The following is an 18,032-nucleotide window of genomic DNA, read 5'->3' on the forward strand; positions in this document are numbered from 1 at the left end:
CCCCCGGAAATCTCCCTAACTGAAAGTTTAAGACAGGGCAATAATCAAACAGTCAATAGCCCTCACATGTCACATTGTCCCGACATATATTAAAGCCGAGGAGACGAAATGAAGTCAGGTTGTCAGGATCCCATTCTGGTGCGCTTCAGGAGTGAATCCTCCGGATCTAAATTGATAAATAAGGAGTATTATATACAGAGTCTTCTACCAAAGCTCTGCCTTATATAGCAATATATATACTATTCTTTGTAACATTTGTCCAAACATAACTCTGTAAGCAGTGACATGCTGCCCTATTCGACTATTTACGATTAGCAGATAATGGACAACTTTCACGGGATTGGATGATGCAGGTATTATTATATGGGAGCCGGCGAGACTTAAGCTGCTGAGCTGTGATCCAGCCACGTCAGAATTCAACATCTTGGCCAGGGATGGCAGCCACCGCTCTCTGTACATCATTGTGCGCTTGTTGAGTCACCGACGGCCAGTAACTAGACAACTCAAATTTGATGAAAGCTCAAGACAAGCAAAGCAGGCAGAAAGATACTATACGGCATCTGCAACTTTGTTAGTGCAAGGTCGTTAGTCCTATAATGCCTCTAATCAAATGTTCCTCCAGCCTCTGTCATAGGAGATGAGTCGGGCAGCTGACTCAAGAGATCTTGGCGAAATGGACAATATGGACAGGATTTTCAGCATCCCACGTACTCTGCAAAAGTGTCAAGAAGTTGTAGAAAGCTAAAAGAAATTTAACAGATAAGTAAATTGTTGCAAGAAGCCTCTTGGAAATGGTTTGCTGGCTTTCCAATACAGTCGAATTTGGAGACGTCATCATTAGTGTGATGAGTCCACAAGCTTCTCAAATACTAATAGAGCGCATTCTTCTGTACCGCACGGCATTCTTAGCTTCGGCTATTGCTGATACCTCCTAGTCACCTGTAGATCGCAATGCACCGTCCGTATATGCCTACATTGGCCGAGTGTTTATATTGTTCTTGTCTGCTTGCATTTTGTCCCCGTTTTGAATGCTACAAACAGGGAAAGCACCGGCACCGAATAAGAAACTTGGGGCACGCAAGGCTTTATTGCATGAAATATGTCGATATGGGGTGGCAATGAATATGGTAGGAGACCTAATGTCCTTCTATAAGACCATGCAGGTATTAATATAAGCTGTCCCTACGGCGAATGAAGAGAGGGTGGGCGGTTTCCTCGGCTTGGGCAATGGATCACTATCAGGCCGATACATAACCCTGTAATCAGGAGGAATCAGCCATCGTCACGGCGGGGCCAAGCCAATGGACGGGCACATTGCCGAGTATTACCTCTTGGATATGGCTGGTAGTCTAGTCTTGTAGAGGAGAAAGCAACGAACGCAGGTGACTATTTGGTAGTAGGATGTTGTCAAATCTCGTGTTTTCTTTTCTCATTCAAGTCTCTTTACATGCAATTTCATATCTGATTAGCCCCACGGACCCAGTTTCCTCGGGTACGATAGTACTAAGAAGTTGGTGAGAAGCCAAAGATGATAGGTACTACCCAGCCGCACTTGCTCCGCACCCAAGAATCCCGTCTTCACTATCAGTGTTTCGGGTATTTTTGATATCCGGAATGCGAGATTTAAACAGGTCACAGGCACCTCGCCAGAAAGATCCCACCCTTGATGATATCAATTCTCTGCTCCTGATTTCCCGACCTGGATTGTCGCCCGGGAGTGGAGGGACTGTAGCCCCTGGCTGTAAAGACCTGTTAGTTCCTCACCCACAAAAAAAAAAAAAAAAAAAAAAAAACTGTCATAGTCAAATGAGAACCTACTTTGGTCATGATGTGCGGATCTATCGTGTTCCCGATCATTTTGGAGCACATAAAACTCGCCAGGATGTCCATGCTCGCAATGGCTGCATCTCCGTTCACGAAGCTAAGGAAATCGGACTTTCGAATGACGAGCCCTCTATAATCATAGTGGGCCTCTAGAATTCTGAGCTTGAATCCGGGAAAGACGCTTATGACCATTACCTAGGTTTTGAGTAAGTTTCAAGAGTTTTTCGGAGAACAATGACTGGAAGCCGACCCGAAGATCCCACTTACAGGAATGACATTGTGGTTGAGACATTCATCACCCTCAAGCCTAGACAACATCACCGTCAAGATGACTACTGCCTCGTATCTGGAAAGCCTCTCATCTGCGTCAGACTTTGTAAGCGTTGCGAGCAGGGTGTGGGGCCGGTTGAGCTGATTCCTAGCTATATAACCGAAGTATAGCATTGACCCACGCGATCCGTAAAGTGGGCCTTCGAATTCTTCGGCGCCGAGCTCCGGTATAATATCCCCGCTTGAGATAGGTTTGTCAGCTCCAGAACAGTTTTCAAAGTTGTACACACCCATGGTTTCCCCGGGCAGAGAATGCTCACCATTCGATCCACTTTGCGTAATCCGACAGCGTATTCGACCACCCATACTCTGATTCAAAATCGCGTGCGCTTGTACAAAGAATGTTTTCAATACGGTACATCAACATATAGATTTGATCTGTCACCGTTGGTGGTCGCGGGGTGGGTTTGTCCCAATTTTCGAAGATCTCCTTGACAAGCTTTTGGCCCTGATCTTGGGTAGGGTGAGGTTGGGGGACATTATGCGTTCCAAGAGGTTCAAAAAAGACTGGCGAGAGCTCATCCTGATTAGTTCCTCTTTTCGAGATGTGCAGATCCTCACAAATGACACCGAGAGTTTCTTGAATATTAGGCTCGATCCACGCGGCTTCATGGTTCGCAACTGCTTCGAAGGTCTCACTCATTTTATTTATCACAAGGGCGCGTACTTCTTGGTGCCTGACTTGGTCTTGGGTAGAACGACCGAACAAGAAACGAAGGTGTCCAGCCATTTTGTCGTAATTGCTGGTTTCGGATCTGTCTTTGGCTAAGGGAAAGATATATCAGCTTGGACTTCGGGTTCAAGAGGGCGTTACGAAGACAAGGAATAATCTAATGATTTCATTTAAGAATGAGGGGACTGGGGGGTTCAGATTTTGTCAATAGGAGGTGAATGCTCACTGTCACATAATAAGCACATTGTGCAACAACGCATTGGTGTCACCCAAACCAATAAAGGTGGGCTCCGGATAGGAGGTATCAGTCACTGTTAGTAGAGTCCAACAACTGAGAATGCTGTCACAAATCTGAAAAAGAGGTGATAGTCACAGACTTGGACCTCTCCAACGGGCCTACCATCCTAATAAATACCAATTTAAAGAAACCATGGGTGGCGGAATGACCCATAGTTCTGTCAATGGCCTTGCACCATTTTTACATGGGGAGCCAATGCATGAGAGCTTCGGCAAAGTTCATCGTTCCCAGAACACGAAGAGAATATGTGAATAGAATTTGTCATCTATCTATCTCTCCCACCCAGATACTGTGGAACTACCCTTCTAAATGCGTTAACAATTCACAATGGGGATTAATGATTAACTAACGGACTGGACACAGATAGTAAGAAGTTCCAAACCTAAATGTCAATGCGGAGAAAACCCCGAAAGTCGTACGGATTCCCCCGCGCGCCGGGAATCTTTCCGACCTCCAATTAATATTCCTCGGTCTCTTCCAGACATTGATTACGATCAAGGCCAAAACAATTTAAACGCCACGAAGCAAAGTCGCAGCTACTACGATTGACCACAGATTAACCTTTCATTTTCTAGTGGCCATATTTATCCATACAACAAAATGGAATACCAACGCCTCGGCAAAAGCGGCCTCAAGACCTCCAAAATCATCCTCGGATGCATGACCTTTGGCAATCCCGCATGGGAAGGCAGTCCCTGGGTGCTCCCTGAAGACGAAGCGCTCCCCTTACTCAAGAAAGCCTTTGACAGCGGGATCAACACTTGGGACACAGCGAACACTTACTCCAACGGGACATCAGAGATCCTAATCGGAAAAGTCTTAACTAAATACAACATCCCACGAAGCAGGGTAGTGATTATGACGAAGCTATACTATCCAGTCTTCGACCCTGATTCCCCATCGAGACCTAATCCCGCAATCAACCACGGTGAGCTAGTGAATCAGATGGGCCTAAGTCGAAAACACATCTTCGACGCGGTTGAAGGGTCACTCGCGCGCCTGAACACGACGTATATCGATGTTCTGCAACTACACCGACTGGACGATACAGAACCAGAGGAAATCATGTGTGCACTGCATGATCTCGTCCGAATGGGCAAGGTTCATTATCTGGGTGCGTCAAGCATGTACTGTTGGCAGCTGGCGAGGTTGCAGTATGCAGCGAAGATGAATAATTGGACGACGTTTACTAGTATGCAGGGGCTTTGGAACTTGCTTTATCGGGAGGAGGAGCGAGAGGTTAATGCGTTTTGTAGGGCTGAGGGGATTGGGTTGATTCCTTGGAGTCCATTGGCTCGTGGGTTGTTGGCTAGGCCGTGGAATGCGCAGACGTATCGGTCTAGTCAGGATAAAAAGACGGTTAAGTGGTTCTCAGGGACACAGAATGAGGTTATTGTTTCACGGGTGGAGAAGTTGGCGAAATCGAAAGGGTGCAGTATGAGTGCTATTGCTATTGCGTGGTTGTTGAAGAAGGGGGCGTGTCCGATTGTCGGGTTGAATAGCATGGAGAGGATAGAGTCGGCGGCCGAGGCATTGGGTGTTCAATTGTCCGATGAAGATGTTAGGTTACTTGAGGAAGAGTATAGACCTCTTCCTGTCGAGGCTATATAGTTACATTAGATGAAGGGGTGTTTATAGTCTGTGCGCTTTGTTTGGACCGATATACAGGTAGACCGTCCTTGTTATCGTGTGCCGATGCAAGAAGTGGGAAGGTATTACGAGCTTTTTGGACATATAAATCATTGTAATCAATTTTAAATACCGAGCTTCTGCCTAACATAGCTATGGCATGAAATTCGACACCAAATCTGGAAAGGTAAATTCTCCCATATCCGTAAACAAGAAATCGTCAACTGGAGCCTCACTCGAACCCAACGAAAAAATATTGTTCATAGATCCCAAGGACTGAGTTGAGGGTCCAGGACCTCCAGTAATTCCCGCATGCTGAACAGCAGTAGACAAAGTGTTGCCAGTATGGCTATTTTCGGACAGACTACCCAGTCCCAGCATAGTGACCGTCTCGGAGAGCTTTCGATTCAGCCCAGGAGCCATCCGGCGGAGTGGGTGATATGCAATGCAAGCTATGTTGCGAAAGACGCCTAAGACCGCATTAATCAGATGAAGATCTCCAGGTAGATCAATGTTCAATTGCACATGATGATTGTGACATATCTCCAGTAACAAGTGACCGGCAAATGCAATCATTACATGGAAATAATGTGGCATGCCGACGAGATTCTCGCTCATATGGGGATCATTTAGAATCATCTCAAAGATGGTGACCGTCGCCTCATGAGCCATGTGAGCCGCAGACAGGAAGTGCATGGGGATAGGGTTGCCACGGAGCCCCTTGAACACTTGGTGGCCAAGGTAGAGTCTCCCAAATTGATAGTGCAACTCCAGCCCTCTTCTCGGGAATTCCCCGATATGCGCATTTGTGACGAAGAGGGCGGAGAATCGAGTGAACCATCTGTCAAGTTGTCGAGAGTAGTTGCTGATCTGATGAGTAAGGGCCGATGGCAGCTGCATCTCCTTGTCAGACCCTAGAACATCTCGAACTTGACCCATTATTAATAGCAGCGACACCTGCGACAGAATTCGTACGTCTGACTCAGTTGCCTCTACTCGATGTAGGTATGCCTCCCAGCTCACCGCAATGTCCTTATCGTTCCGCAGAAGAGAGTCGCGATTATGAAGGATGGAGAGATGCTGATCGCAGACGAATAATAGATACCATAGACGAATGCTATCTGCCGCAACTATTGGCGATGAGGATGATGGAGAAGAATACTCGGGCGGATGAGCGCCAAGAAGAGAGTCGAAACTGCGATGGAGACGCATATCGGCGGCTCGACGGATGCCATCGCTAGACAAGATCCGCGATGCGTCTGCGAGCCAAAAAGAGGCAATACATAAGGCTCGTAAATATTCGACGTCACGCTTTTCAAAGAGAGACCGCGCGACCTGGGAGCGAAACTCGCGGTTACACGCTTCGTATGTTTCCTGGTCGTGAGGGTCATGGAGAGCTGACACAGTGCATATGGCAGTGAGAAGTGTCGGCGAATCCTTGCGTAGATGGTCTAAGTCCCGATTCTCACCACAGATCCCATAGAGAAAGTGATCTAGGCGGGAGTAGTAGCGGTGCAGTAGTTTTTCTGCCGTTTCAAGGGTGATGATGCCTTTACTAATGAGATCCGCTCGCCCATTGGCGCGAGTGACACCTGGTGGAATCTTGGCGGAGTTTGGGGTCCCATGTTTGGCGATGTCCAGGAATGTATCAATAGGAGCCTGCACCGCAGTGGGGGACTCTGGTGGGGATACTTCGCATCCTTCCGTTGGACCAGCGTCACATTCACCGTCTAGCCTGATGCTTTCTCCGGTGGCTCTTTGCTCATTCCCTGAAATTAAAAGGGGCCTTGGGCGTTGGATATCTAAATTCTGGCAGATGTAGTCGATGGTTTGATGCAGATTCTGTACATCGGTGCGCAAATGCTCGACATTTCTGCAAAGCGTACATATTAGCCCAAATATGTTCGGATTGAATAGAGAGACAACCCACTTGGTATCTTCAACGAGAGACTGAAGACTCCGATTCAGCACACAAGATAATGATCGCCGGCGACATCGAACGCAAGGTGGACCATTTTCTGGCATATCACATTTTGTCTGTCGGCTTGGATATTAGATTGAGCAATGGAATCTCTTCACACCGAAGTTTCACCTTGTTTTTCCGACAGGCTACACATGCAGTGACCTTTCGGGTGATACTAGGCAAGACATTGACCAGCGATGGTACTGCTGCAGGTTGTTGCGGGCTTCTCTCCGACTCTTGACAGGAAGGCGATTCAGACCGACCGGGATATTCCAGGGTGCCTTGCTGCTGTCGGGAGCTGGCCGAAGCTGGCGTAAGGGAGCGAGCGATCTCTTCCCTGTGGCTGTCCGCTTCCGTTGTGGATGCCGGTCGCTTGCGCTTGACCATCTTGAATTGTCGTGCTTTTGATATCGCAAACATTTCATTTGCCTGATGTTTGTGAACGTTGTTGGGCGGTCAGTTTGCTTACCCCGCATTGTCGGTTATTGTCCATCCCGGTCTTGTCGGGAGAAGCCCGAGTGTTTGGTATAAAGACACTAGCAGTTTCCAGTACCGAACAAAATGTCGAGTCACAACTATGACTTCAGCAGTTCCACCAAAGAGCAAACCGCTGCCTCCGGGCATATATTGCCCAGTAATCTCTCTGTTCAAAGGGACACCGCGGCAGGAGATCGACTACGATGCTTCGTACAAGTTCTTCACTCATCTCATCCGGAGTGGGATCCACGGAATCGTCCTCGCTGGCACAAATGCCGAGGCGGTTCTGCTTTCACCAACTGAGCGACAGGAGTTGGTGAGAACTGCTCGACGGGCGGCTGTGGATTTGGGATTTGATGAATATCCTGTGGTGGCGGGGATTAGTGGGCAATCAACGAACGAGTCTCTTCGCCTCGCCGAAGACGCTCGTGAGGCAGGAGCAGACTTTGGGCTACTTCTGCCGCCCAGCTACTGGCCTAAAGCAGTCACGAAAGACGTCATTCTGGACTTTTACACTGAGGTCGCAGACAGTAACATTCTCCCAATCGTCATCTACAGCGTAAGCCCTCTTTCCACATATGATGCATGCATGAATTTTGGCTGAATTAGGACCATAGTTTCCTGCTGTCTGCAATGGCGTGGACATGAACTCGGATGTCATGTCAGCCTTGGCTCAGCATCCCAACATCGTCGGGGTCAAATTGACATGTGGTAATGCTGGCAAGGTTACTCGGTTAACTCAGGAATATACACATGAACAATTTGGGGTATATGCTGGCTCATCTGACTGGCTCATCCCTTGTCTCAGCGGGGGCGGATCAGGTTGCGTGACAGGAATTGCCAATGTTTTCCCAAAGTCAACCGCCAAGTTATTTTCTCTGTGGAAGGCTGGGCAAATTGAAGAAGCGCGAAAGTTACAGGGTCTGATATCACAGGCCGAAAAGGCCTGCAAGGAAGGAATTGCGCCTACCAAATTTGCCGCGGCACACTTTGCCGGACCCGTCGCAGGAGTGACGGACCAAGCAGCATTCCTCCCCCGAAAGCCATATAAAGCGTCATCACCGGCAACGCAGGAATGGGTAATCGGTGTGATGAAGCATCTTGTGGATATTGAGAATTCTTTGCCAGATGTGCGAGCGGAGTGAACATATATGTTACAATAGAAAGATCCTATTTTATATCTCTATACTTTTTCATTTCACTGAGAATGCCGTGACTATATAGGAGTAAATGTAAATAGTGGAGTACAGTCTCGTCTATGTAGTCTCTTCCTAGATCTCTACGAAAACCTCGTCAAACATTATACTCATTAGAGGAAGTACCTCGAATGTGTTCATGTGGGCGTGTCTCATGGACTCAGACTCCCGCTCTGAATAAGTAAATCTTGATTTTAACCTCTCACACCGCAGGAATATCCACTATACTGACAGATCGTCTATTTGAATACAACCCCTTGACAATGCCAACCAACCAGCTAGTATCCGTTGAACGATTTTCTGGCATCATATTCGCGACCCAGATCTCGCCACCCCAGTACAGTCGTGACAAGGGGTTTGATTACATCGCTCGGTGGGACTTGTGGGGTAAAAGAAGCGTCGATGAAGCTGCCTCCGGTCGTCGTATCTGCCCTCTCCCTAGAGCATTCTGGTGCCCGATGGGCGCCATGAGCAAACACGGATTTCCAACAGTTGGTAATGTCCTTCCTCGATCTGCAGTAGTACCGATGATTGATGTCTTGTGGTTGTACGTCGATGAGAATTATTCTGGGTTTTCGGCCACCCTTGGCAACCTGTGTCGCGCTATTCATAACAAACTAGGATCACCGCGTCTCCGATGGGGCCGAGAAGCCAGCAAAATTACCCCCGAGCCCAGGACTTCCATGTTTGCGATATTGGTGGGTAAGCTCGTAAATACAGAGGTTCTTCTACTGGCAGCCCATGTGTGTGTCTAACGCGCTTTCAGAATGGAGGATCGTGCCAGATAAAAATACCTTACACCAGATCGACCAGCTGGTAGACGCCGCAGTTATCAAAGGACGTGGTGTGATCCAGAGACGAGGTCCAGGATTAGACCGCTATTGCGCTTCGCTTTCCATGAATCAGCCCAGTCAACTAGAACTTCTGTCAATCTCCGTCCCAAATGATGAATGCCACAAGGATATCTTGTGGCATGCCTACCATAGATTTAAATGGTAAACTATCAACGAATTTGAATTTGTCGCAGATACCATGCGTTTCATCACTCTCCCCCGTATTTTTCTTTTCTTCTTTCCACTTCTCCTTCCAGCGTGTCTTATTTATTCGCCATTCTTCATCTCGCCTTCATTAACCAATATCTACGCTTATCGCATTCATTGAGAACCTCTGGCTAACTATGCTAAAACCACATCCATACAGGACCATGTCCTCACCTGCTGCCCAAGAGGGTATATATGTGCGACAATTACCCACTGCAGCCGCCGAGCCCCTCCGCCATGGCTTCCACGAGACTGTATCTAGTCCGCTACACAGCTCATCTGCAAACACAATTCGCTTCTCTGCTAGTACTGCTTGGTTGAGTGCGGAGGCCCGTGAGGAATGGTACGCCGGTTTTGCGGACCAAGCAATAAGCTGTTATGAACGCCTGGGTTATATCATTGCTTGGTTTCAGACTGTGGCACTGGCCGCGGAATGCTTTGTTATTGACCTGGAACCAATAGGTCGGACTTTTGATGATTGGTAAAAGTATTAACAGTCTCAAAATTCCGAAGCAGTGCATTAGGACATGTCTTCAGACGCGACATTTGCTTCAGTCTTTGTGAAACATTCTAAAGTATTGAGGCCAGTAGAGAAATCGACTAAGCTTACTATCTCATTGTTCTACTTTGTAGCCACGAAGATGACACTTTGATCTGCGGTGGGATAAGTACGATTCCAAGTTGTGAAAAGCACTGCTGTTACTTTGCCAGTCACACTTCATTCAGTCGCATAGTAGGGACTGAATCAGGTCGAGGAGTACCTAATGGCTGCTCTACACGATTCAGAAAAATATTGCCACTAAATACCCGTGAAATAGTCTCACCGTTACAAAAGCGAATTCACAATTAAAAAACTCGAAACATTGTATTCGCATCGTCTATCCTGCGTATCTAAGTCCAGTCGGTATCCTTCCAAAGACCGTGACAACCATCTAGCCGAAACCTATTCGAAGAAGTCCTCCTTGAACTGGACATACTTGATCCGTTGTCGCCAAAAGGTATAAGCAACGTGGATTATTCCCTCAGCACAAACCATGCTTGGATACGACAGCTCCCGGTTCAGCTTTTTCTCGCTGTTGTTCGTCAAGTAATACCCATCCCCATCCTCCAGTATTCGATGCTTCCATGTCTTCCCCTTATCATCACTCCAGGCAACACACAAGGGAGCCCGTGGTGACCCCCAAAACGACTCCCTGCCGTCCTTCGCTGACGCCTGATTTCTTCTTTCGTCTACCCCATCAGCGATATCGTCATACAAGCCCTGTCTCCTCCCTAAAGCATCAAGCTTAGATGAATGATTATACACCAATACTACTCTTCCGGACGGTAGCACATCAAAACAAATGCCTGCATTTGGATTTGGAAGCGACGTCGGTTGCGGAGCACTCCAGACTACACCGTCTGGCGAGGTAGCTAGGTAGACGTTATCAGCCCAGCGACTGCGAAACATGCCCAAATACGATCCGTCCTTCAACCGTTGGATCTCCATATGCACGCATCCCGTGCTTTCAGGGATCTCCGATTCAGTCCAGGTGCGACCCTGATCCCTTGACACCCGGATGCAGGAAATATCATCGTTTCCCAACCATCGCTCCCCCGGCTGCACACGACACTTGAAGACGGGAACTACCCAAGCTCCATCCTCGAGGACGACCACTGGCTGCCGGATAAAGGTACCGGTGTCGTGAAACAAGACCTTTTCATCGCCCCATGTCGCGCCGCTATCCGTTGACACCCGATACTTTACAATGGCTGTATCCTGGTCACCAGAATGTTGGGAGGTGTAAAGAAGCCACAGCTCTCCGGTAGGTGCGTGAAAGAGAACAGGATTCTGCTCGCTACGGGTGTCGTCATGGGTCATCTTCGACGCTTCCGTCCACTCGCTCTCCCCGCACCTTAGCCGAGAGAGATAGATGCTGATGTCGGGCTTTCCTTCTAGACTGCCTCCAAACCAGGCACAAAACAGGTCGCCATTCGGCATTCGGAGTAGATTGGATGCATGACTCTGTACTGTGGGCGCAGGTAGGTATGCCTCGCGGTAGAAGTAGGGTTTCTCCACGGAACGAATCAAACTGTCCGAAGGGAATGTGGAAGCCATTGTGAACAAAATCCAGTTTGACCTTCGGTTTGTAAGTGAATTGCTCCCATACCCTGGCTAAATCTGCCTGCTCTTATTTCAAGTGCTCCACTGTTATGTCATAATCAAAGAATTTTGATTGGCCAATCTCCATAAAGGACGCGCACTTTTCGGGCCAGCGCCGACAAGCTCTCAACGCTCGGAGGACAGTCCGACGATCGCCTGCAGCGAACAGCTTGCACTGATCTCCGCATTTACCCCAGATTCAGTGCAGCTGTCACTATGGGGTGTTGCAGATCACCCCAAAACAGTCCAAGATGGGCCGTGATCATGCGTAACTTCCCCGCCATATAATGGAGCACATTTTCGACCGCAACCAGGGTGTATCTCATCCTATGTGGGGAGAGTCGTATCTTGGCTGCCACACTGACCAAGGGCCAAAATTACTGTTATTGCATGTTCAAGTGCCCAAACGTGTTATCATTTAATTGTTGCTTTAATTCTCAAATTACATCTCAATGGCTGGAGGTACCAGCATCTGGGCAAGCCAGGAGGCCAGAACGGATCCTAGGCAAATCTTCAATGGAAGACTAGTCTATCTTCTGATCACTCTTGCCTGGGCAGGCTGGTTCTATGGATTTGACACGGGAAATATCGGGGGCATCCTTACATTACCCTCATTTGAACATGCATTCGGACTAGACAAGTTGTCCACGGCAGAGCTTGATAGTCGCAAGGTACCAAATTTGCATACATTTCCAATACAAGGAAAAATATTGACAGGTATAGGGAACCATCGCAGCGATGCTCGCAGCCGGTGGCTCAGCTGGCTCCCTCTGTGCAGCCCCAACCGCCGATTTCCTAGGCCGCAAGTGGTCTGTTTTCCTATGGGGATTTGTGTTCGTCATCGGTGGTGTAATGCAAATGATTGCCGACTATAAAGTACTCATTGCCGGTCGCTTCATCGGCGGGATGGGAGTTGGGGCCAGTTCCATGCTGTCGCCACAATTTCTGGCGGAGAACTCACCAAAATCAGTGAGAGGATCAGCAACAGCCATGTACAACCTGATGATTCTAGCGGGCTTAATGGTCGCCTTCTGGATCAACTACGGAGTTTCCTTGTGGTCATTCCCTGGTGTTGAGCATGACAATACTCAATGGAGAACGGCAATGGGGATCCAACTGATTCCTGGGGTCTTGATGTGCCTGATGATTCCTTTTGTTCCAGAAACGCCGCGTTATCTGATCAACCATGGAAAGGAAGAGCAGGGGCTGAAGAATCTATGTCGACTGAGGAAGCTTCCTGCTGACCATCCTTACATCCAGACGGAATATCAGGAAATTGTGGCCCAGGTCAGATTCGAGCAAGAATGCCATCAGGGACACAGCTACTGGGTCGTTCTTCAAGATATCATTTTCATCAAGAGCAATGCCCGACGATTTTTTCTTGCGGTTATGCTGTTCCTCTTCCACAAATTCACTGGCACTGACTCTTTGAATGTGAGTGCGGAGAGTCTAGCATCATCCTTGACACGGAGTATGCTAACGCAACACACAATAGTACTATGCCCCTGAGATTTTCGAACTCATCGGCGTCAACGGAACGTCAAATAGCCTCCTTACTACAGGCGTCTACGGGGTCGTCAAATTCGTCGTAACGATCTTCTACGTCACCTACCTAGTCGATCGTGTCGGTCGTCGTCGGCCACTTCTCGTCGGTGCCGTCCTCCAGGCAACCGCCATGCTCTACCTCGCCCTCTACCTCCGCTTCGCAGGGACCAATACCAGCACCGTCGGCGGAACACCAGCTGGTGGCATTGTCGGAATAGTCTGGATTTATATTTATGCCTTTGGATGGTCTTTCGGACACAGTGTGGCGTGCTACATTGTGGCGGCCGAGATATTCCCGACCAGAATCGTATGTACACTTCGCTTAGATCTATTGTGTATATCTTCGCTAACGGCCTAGCAGAGATCAGTCTGTATGGGCTTCTGCTTCTTCGTCAACTGGATCGTTGACTATGGTATCACCCGAGCTACACCAGACATGATCACGAACATGGGGTGGGGTGTGTTCCTCCTGTATGCTATGCTGACTTATTCTGGTGTGGTGTTTATATACTTTTGTCTGCCGGAATTGAAAGGAAGGTCTATCGAGAGTATTGATGACTTGTTCCAGAGACCGTTGTGGACTATGTGGCGACACGCGTATCCCACCGAAGAGGAAAAAGTGCGGCAGGGAATTCCACAAGTAGCTAAGGGGCAGACGAATGATGAAGGGGATAAGCAATCTGTGGATCATGTTGAACGTGTCTAGTTTGTTTTATTGCCTATAGGCGATTTTCACATTTTGCATCGGATTCTAGCTAGGGTGCTTTTATTGATATCATTCTGATACAGATGCGTCATACTGTTAAGCTGCTTTCCATATTGTGCTGAGGTCGACACATGTTATGGAGACACATATCACTATCCTTTAGCACCTTAATACATATTTGAACTTCAACCCTCGCTACGTCAAGTATACGATGAGATGCCCCTACTCAAACATTTCCAATACACAGCATGAAGCGCACTCTTAGCTTTGTTTTCTGTTAACCTCTCCTAAGGCTTTAATAATTGCCGGGTGATTTTTTGCGGAGTAGGAATTGGTGACGTATTAGTCGATAGTGGTTTATTTGTCCGGCAACGAACAAACCAGAAATGCTGAAAAGTACAAGGGAATATCGCAGTACTGGCAGAGCCTCTTTTCAGCAGACTAAATCTCATTTCTCACCACTACTAACACAGGAGTACAGGGTTTCTTCCAGCCCAAGTATTCGAACAGGATATGGGGGTCTCAAATCTGTTATGCTATAATTTTCCTATAATCTCAAGCCAATTAAGCTGTATACTTCTATAACACATGCTTCAATGCTGATATAGGCAGATAGTACTGTTTTTTATAGAACAACAGATTAGAGACCCCGAATTCTAGTTCTAGGAAAACTAACCTACACTCCAAACTCACCCTGGATTCCAGAGAACTACCAACTGACCCACCCAGCTTCGGCCCCACGACATGGCCACACGCGTAGCCCTCCGTTGCGAGCGAACCCAAAAATTCATCCGGCGTTTTGACTACTTCCACAATTGAGATATCACCTATATCGTCAACAAGTCCGCCTTCTTCAACAACCTTGTTGTTCTTTCCATAATGTAAAATATGAAAAAGCTATCAGTGCAAATTCCCAGATAGCTCTATCTTGCCGACCTATTTTTCTGTGGGCTTAACTGAGCATGGCTAAAACTCGTCAGTTCATAGCCCCCTCTTCTGCCCCCCTTTGTGTCAGAGATTAGTGCCGACGATCATCTGGGATAAAATGTGACAAGCAGGTTCATTGACTTCTGTGTTCGCACCTACACTGTGGTCTCGACAAGATTTCCTAAGCTTTGGTTGGACCTTGTGCATTGACAGGGCCACAACACGGCCGGGTCCGGGCCTTTGATCCTGCTTCATCCCGAGCCCCCGAGCACCCTGGAGAACGTACAGGTCCTGCCCCTAGAAGTGACAGACTCCGACACAATCGCTGACGCCGTCCGCGCGGTAAGAAAGCATGGCCAGGGGTTGGCTTGGTTATCTTGGTCAACAATGCCGGGACGGGGTACGCCATGCCACTATCAGAGGTGGACTTGGATCGCGCGAAGGCAGTGTATAACGCTAACGTGTGGGGCTTACTTCGGCTAGTTCGGGCATACAGTGATCTACTCGTTGCGGCCAAGGGGAGGATGGTTAATATGAGTAGTGTGGGGGCGGTGGTTGATACGCCTTGGATTGGTTCGTTCTTTTTCCCCTTTCGAGGAGATTTGCATAGGTGGAATCAACTAAACGTACAAACAGAGATCTATTCCTCCTCCAAAGCCGCAGTCACCCAGTTCTCCAAGACTCTCCGTCTCGAATGTCTCGCCCCTGGGAGTCAGCGTGCTCTGATTCATGGCGGGTACTATTACCACTGCGTTTCATGCGAATGAACCACAAGTCGTCTTGCTGCCGACCTTCTGGTATGCAGCTATTCGACAACCAATTTCGGATTGGGCGACTGGATGGGCTGGCCCCCAAGGCGGTTCGGCGGATGAGTTCGCTAACTTGATTGCCGGCGATGTTCTGGGAAGCAGTAGTGCTAATGGGGGGTTGGTGTGGAAAGGTCCGAATAGTGCCGCTGTTAAGTTTATGGCGAGGTGGTGTCCGGGGCGGTTGTTGGTGAGTTCCTGTTTAATTGATTCTTTGTCTCCTCTTCCGGGTCGTCCCGGGTCCCCAACCGTGTTGGTCGTTTGATTGGTTGCTAACTAGAGCCCTAACTAGGATCGCTTGATGAGTAATGGGCAGGGGTTGGATGAGTTGGTGAAGACCACAAACAAGAACTGAATGATAGTATTGTAACACGGAAGAGAGTGTGTGGGGGGGAGATTGTGTAAGGCAATCAATAGTGGAAAGCAAGAACCATCAGATAGCCAAGATTGAAATTTACTACCTAAAGCATCGGTCAAATACATACGAATCCACGTCACTGCGGAATCTTAAACCCTCCCGGCACCAATCTCTGAAACACTCCCGTGGGATCGACTTCCCGGCTGATCTGCCGCAAACGCGCGACATTCTCCGGCCCATAACTGGCGATCGGATCCTGCCACTGTGCCGCGTAGTTCAAATAGACAAATGGATGATATGCATTCAACTCATGTGCATCCGCCTCAATACCTGCAAACAGTGATTTAGCAGTTTCCTCCACGCGTGTGTCATCGGCCGCATTATCCCAGGTGGCGCTCAGTAGAGTAACCACGAGTGCTTTCTCGGAGTCAGACGGCAGTCCCATTACATTGTGCCCCTTAGGCGCCCGCGCGTAGATTGCAGCGGGTAGTGGCTCCAGGGATATTGACCACACGATGCCCGGCACATCTTGCACGGCTGCCAGACTGGTATTCCACCGGACATAGGTCGCTTTCAACATGGGCACGGTCGCGTCGTGAGTCGTCACTACGCTTAGCTGTCTGTTTGCGTTGTCATGGATTAGCATTGGAGGATTCGTAGGAGAACAGCATGACATAGATCGGAGAAGGGAGTGGAGAGGATGTAGAGACAGAGTAATAGACAAATCCTTACCGTTTCCCGTTTTGTGAAAAGGACCCTTGCTCCAGGGATATCTCGTGTACCGGGGCTACACGCACAGTGCTGAATAACTGCGGGATATCAAAGAAGGAATTGTACACAGCTGGTGGGGATGGTGGCTGCTGGCTATCTTCATTCTTCTTGGCCTTCTCCAGCTTCCCAGTATACACAATGCTGTTCACCACAGCGGCGCCCTTGCCTCCCGCAAATCCAAAACTGGTGATCAACGAGGCGTTCTCATCATAGTGGCTCACTGCTTTGGGATCAGCCAGCTCCGCAAACGCGCGTAGTTGGGCATCGATGGTGTCTGTGCTGCAATAGACAGACCCGCCATAGATAGGACCCTGCGGGAAGACCCGCAGATAAAAGCCTGTTATAATCCCAAAGTTACTGTTCCCACCCCCGCGCAGCGCTGCCAGCCACTCTGGATGATGTGTTTCCTCATCCCAATGCGCAATCGTCCCATTGGCCAAAACTATCTCCACGCCGACCATGCTATCGCACGTCCACCCGTAACGGGGTGAGAAATACGACATGCCGCCCCCGAGCGTCAGTCCGCCAACCCCGACCTGGGCGGCGCGGCCGCCCGCTACCGAGAGACCCAGCGGGTCGAGGTGGGCATAGACATCTCCCCATGTAGCACCTGCTCCGACGAAGACGGTCTGTTTATTACCATTGTCCGCGGACGGAGCCAGGACCTTGATGGTGTTGAGAGCGCGCAGGTCAATGGTGATGCCGTGCTGGATGTTCGACGCTCCCCCGAAAGAGTTGTGCCCGCCGGACCGGATGGCAAATTGGCATCTGGCTTGCTCGTGCGCGGGCAGAGCTGACGCGGTTGTCACCAGACTGGTAATAACTTTGGACACATCTTCAGCTGAGTCCGGGGACACCACGCAGGACGGCTGCAGATCGCTGTTTTGCTGGGCAAAATACGACTTTTGGGACGCTTCATATGCAGTCGTGTTCGGGAAGGAGATCTTGTCTGACCCTAAAGTTGAGGCTAGATTGAGGAGCTGCACACATTGCAGAGTTAGACTCTCGTGTCTGCACCGGTTTCAGGGCTAAACGCACGCATGCTTCCAGCGGGGAATTGCTAGCCATGGGAGGAGCATGGCTGCCATTGAGGGGTAGTTGTTCCATGGTGAGGTCAGGACGATACGGGTGAAGATGATACGAGGAATGGGCTGAGAAACGAATGGGGGAAGATTGAGAAGAAAGAAAAACGGGAAGGAAAGGCGGACAATGAATGCGACAGGGCGCAGCGGGTTTTAATGGGTAGGCTCAGTGTTTAGTTTCTGCTAAATTAGTGCTGCGCTTAGTGCTGTACATGGGTGGTAAACCTTGAGACTTAGCGTTATCTACCGTCATTTCAACTCTAG

The 18,032-nt window shown here is 48.9% G+C and overlaps 9 protein-coding genes across 9 annotated transcripts; 5 read left to right on the forward strand and 4 right to left on the reverse strand.

Annotated features, from left to right (window-relative positions):
• Positions 1-1,672: 1,672 nt before the first annotated feature.
• BDQ94DRAFT_166813 (uncharacterized protein) lies at positions 1,673-2,884 on the reverse strand (the record flags this gene model as incomplete). The annotated part of the gene is made up of 4 exons (XM_026770640.1): positions 1,673-1,735; positions 1,819-2,019; positions 2,092-2,335; positions 2,415-2,884. 4 exons carry the CDS (start codon positions 2,882-2,884, stop codon positions 1,673-1,675), a joined length of 978 nt encoding a protein of 325 aa, XP_026630677.1.
• An 841-nt stretch (positions 2,885-3,725) lies between these two features.
• On the forward strand, positions 3,726-4,736 carry BDQ94DRAFT_182913 (aldo/keto reductase; the record flags this gene model as incomplete). Its single annotated transcript, XM_026774270.1, has 1 exon — positions 3,726-4,736. The coding sequence occupies one exon, from the start codon at positions 3,726-3,728 to the stop codon at positions 4,734-4,736; it is 1,011 nt and encodes a 336-aa protein (XP_026630678.1).
• Positions 4,737-4,907: 171 nt separating this feature from the next.
• Positions 4,908-7,109, reverse strand: BDQ94DRAFT_182915 (fungal specific transcription factor domain-containing protein; the record flags this gene model as incomplete). Its single annotated transcript, XM_026774271.1, has 2 exons — positions 6,785-7,109; positions 4,908-6,627 (listed from the first exon to the last, which is right to left on the reverse strand). Exons 1-2 carry the CDS (start codon positions 7,102-7,104, stop codon positions 4,908-4,910), a joined length of 2,040 nt encoding a protein of 679 aa, XP_026630679.1. The 5' UTR covers positions 7,105-7,109.
• A 185-nt stretch (positions 7,110-7,294) lies between these two features.
• BDQ94DRAFT_182918 (dihydrodipicolinate synthase family protein) lies at positions 7,295-8,362 on the forward strand (the record flags this gene model as incomplete). Its single annotated transcript, XM_026774272.1, has 2 exons — positions 7,295-7,753; positions 7,812-8,362. The coding sequence occupies 2 exons, from the start codon at positions 7,295-7,297 to the stop codon at positions 8,337-8,339; spliced, it is 987 nt and encodes a 328-aa protein (XP_026630680.1). The 3' UTR covers positions 8,340-8,362.
• Positions 8,363-8,653: 291 nt separating this feature from the next.
• On the forward strand, positions 8,654-9,915 carry BDQ94DRAFT_166817 (uncharacterized protein; the record flags this gene model as incomplete). The annotated part of the gene is made up of 3 exons (XM_026770641.1): positions 8,654-9,092; positions 9,157-9,385; positions 9,591-9,915. The coding sequence occupies 3 exons, from the start codon at positions 8,654-8,656 to the stop codon at positions 9,913-9,915; spliced, it is 993 nt and encodes a 330-aa protein (XP_026630681.1).
• Positions 9,916-10,373: 458 nt separating this feature from the next.
• Positions 10,374-11,528, reverse strand: BDQ94DRAFT_157130 (sialidase family protein; the record flags this gene model as incomplete). The annotated part of the gene is made up of 1 exon (XM_026768701.1): positions 10,374-11,528. One exon carries the CDS (start codon positions 11,526-11,528, stop codon positions 10,374-10,376), a length of 1,155 nt encoding a protein of 384 aa, XP_026630682.1.
• Positions 11,529-12,025: 497 nt separating this feature from the next.
• On the forward strand, positions 12,026-13,824 carry BDQ94DRAFT_166819 (sugar porter family MFS transporter; the record flags this gene model as incomplete). Its single annotated transcript, XM_026770642.1, has 4 exons — positions 12,026-12,244; positions 12,297-13,007; positions 13,069-13,425; positions 13,480-13,824. The coding sequence occupies 4 exons, from the start codon at positions 12,026-12,028 to the stop codon at positions 13,822-13,824; spliced, it is 1,632 nt and encodes a 543-aa protein (XP_026630683.1).
• Positions 13,825-15,158: 1,334 nt separating this feature from the next.
• Positions 15,159-15,912, forward strand: BDQ94DRAFT_166820 (uncharacterized protein; the record flags this gene model as incomplete). Its single annotated transcript, XM_026770643.1, has 4 exons — positions 15,159-15,324; positions 15,388-15,462; positions 15,527-15,747; positions 15,850-15,912. The coding sequence occupies 4 exons, from the start codon at positions 15,159-15,161 to the stop codon at positions 15,910-15,912; spliced, it is 525 nt and encodes a 174-aa protein (XP_026630684.1).
• Positions 15,913-16,022: 110 nt separating this feature from the next.
• BDQ94DRAFT_182922 (FAD-binding oxidoreductase) lies at positions 16,023-17,851 on the reverse strand. Its single transcript, XM_026774273.1, has 3 exons — positions 17,725-17,851; positions 16,648-17,666; positions 16,023-16,535 (listed from the first exon to the last, which is right to left on the reverse strand). The coding sequence occupies exons 1-3, from the start codon at positions 17,791-17,793 to the stop codon at positions 16,052-16,054; spliced, it is 1,572 nt and encodes a 523-aa protein (XP_026630685.1). The 5' UTR covers positions 17,794-17,851; the 3' UTR covers positions 16,023-16,051.
• Between the last annotated feature and the right edge of the window lie 181 nt (positions 17,852-18,032).

The sequence above is a fragment of the Aspergillus welwitschiae genome (assembly GCF_003344945.1).
Source record: "Aspergillus welwitschiae strain CBS 139.54b unplaced genomic scaffold BDQ94scaffold_4, whole genome shotgun sequence".
Lineage (NCBI taxonomy): Eukaryota > Fungi > Ascomycota > Eurotiomycetes > Eurotiales > Aspergillaceae > Aspergillus > Aspergillus welwitschiae.

Bases quoted from the DNA above. Each gene is read 5' to 3' on its own strand.
- BDQ94DRAFT_182922 (XM_026774273.1), bottom strand. From the start codon at position 17,793: ATGGAACAACTACCCCTCAATGGCAGCCATGCTCCTCCCATGGCTAGC. The intron at 17,667-17,724 runs GTGCGTTTAGCC...CAATGTGTGCAG, and splicing joins ATTCCCCGCTGGAAGCATGC to CTCCTCAATCTAGCCTCAAC. The intron at 16,536-16,647 runs GTAAGGATTTGT...CAACGCAAACAG, and splicing joins TTTTCACAAAACGGGAAACG to ACAGCTAAGCGTAGTGACGA.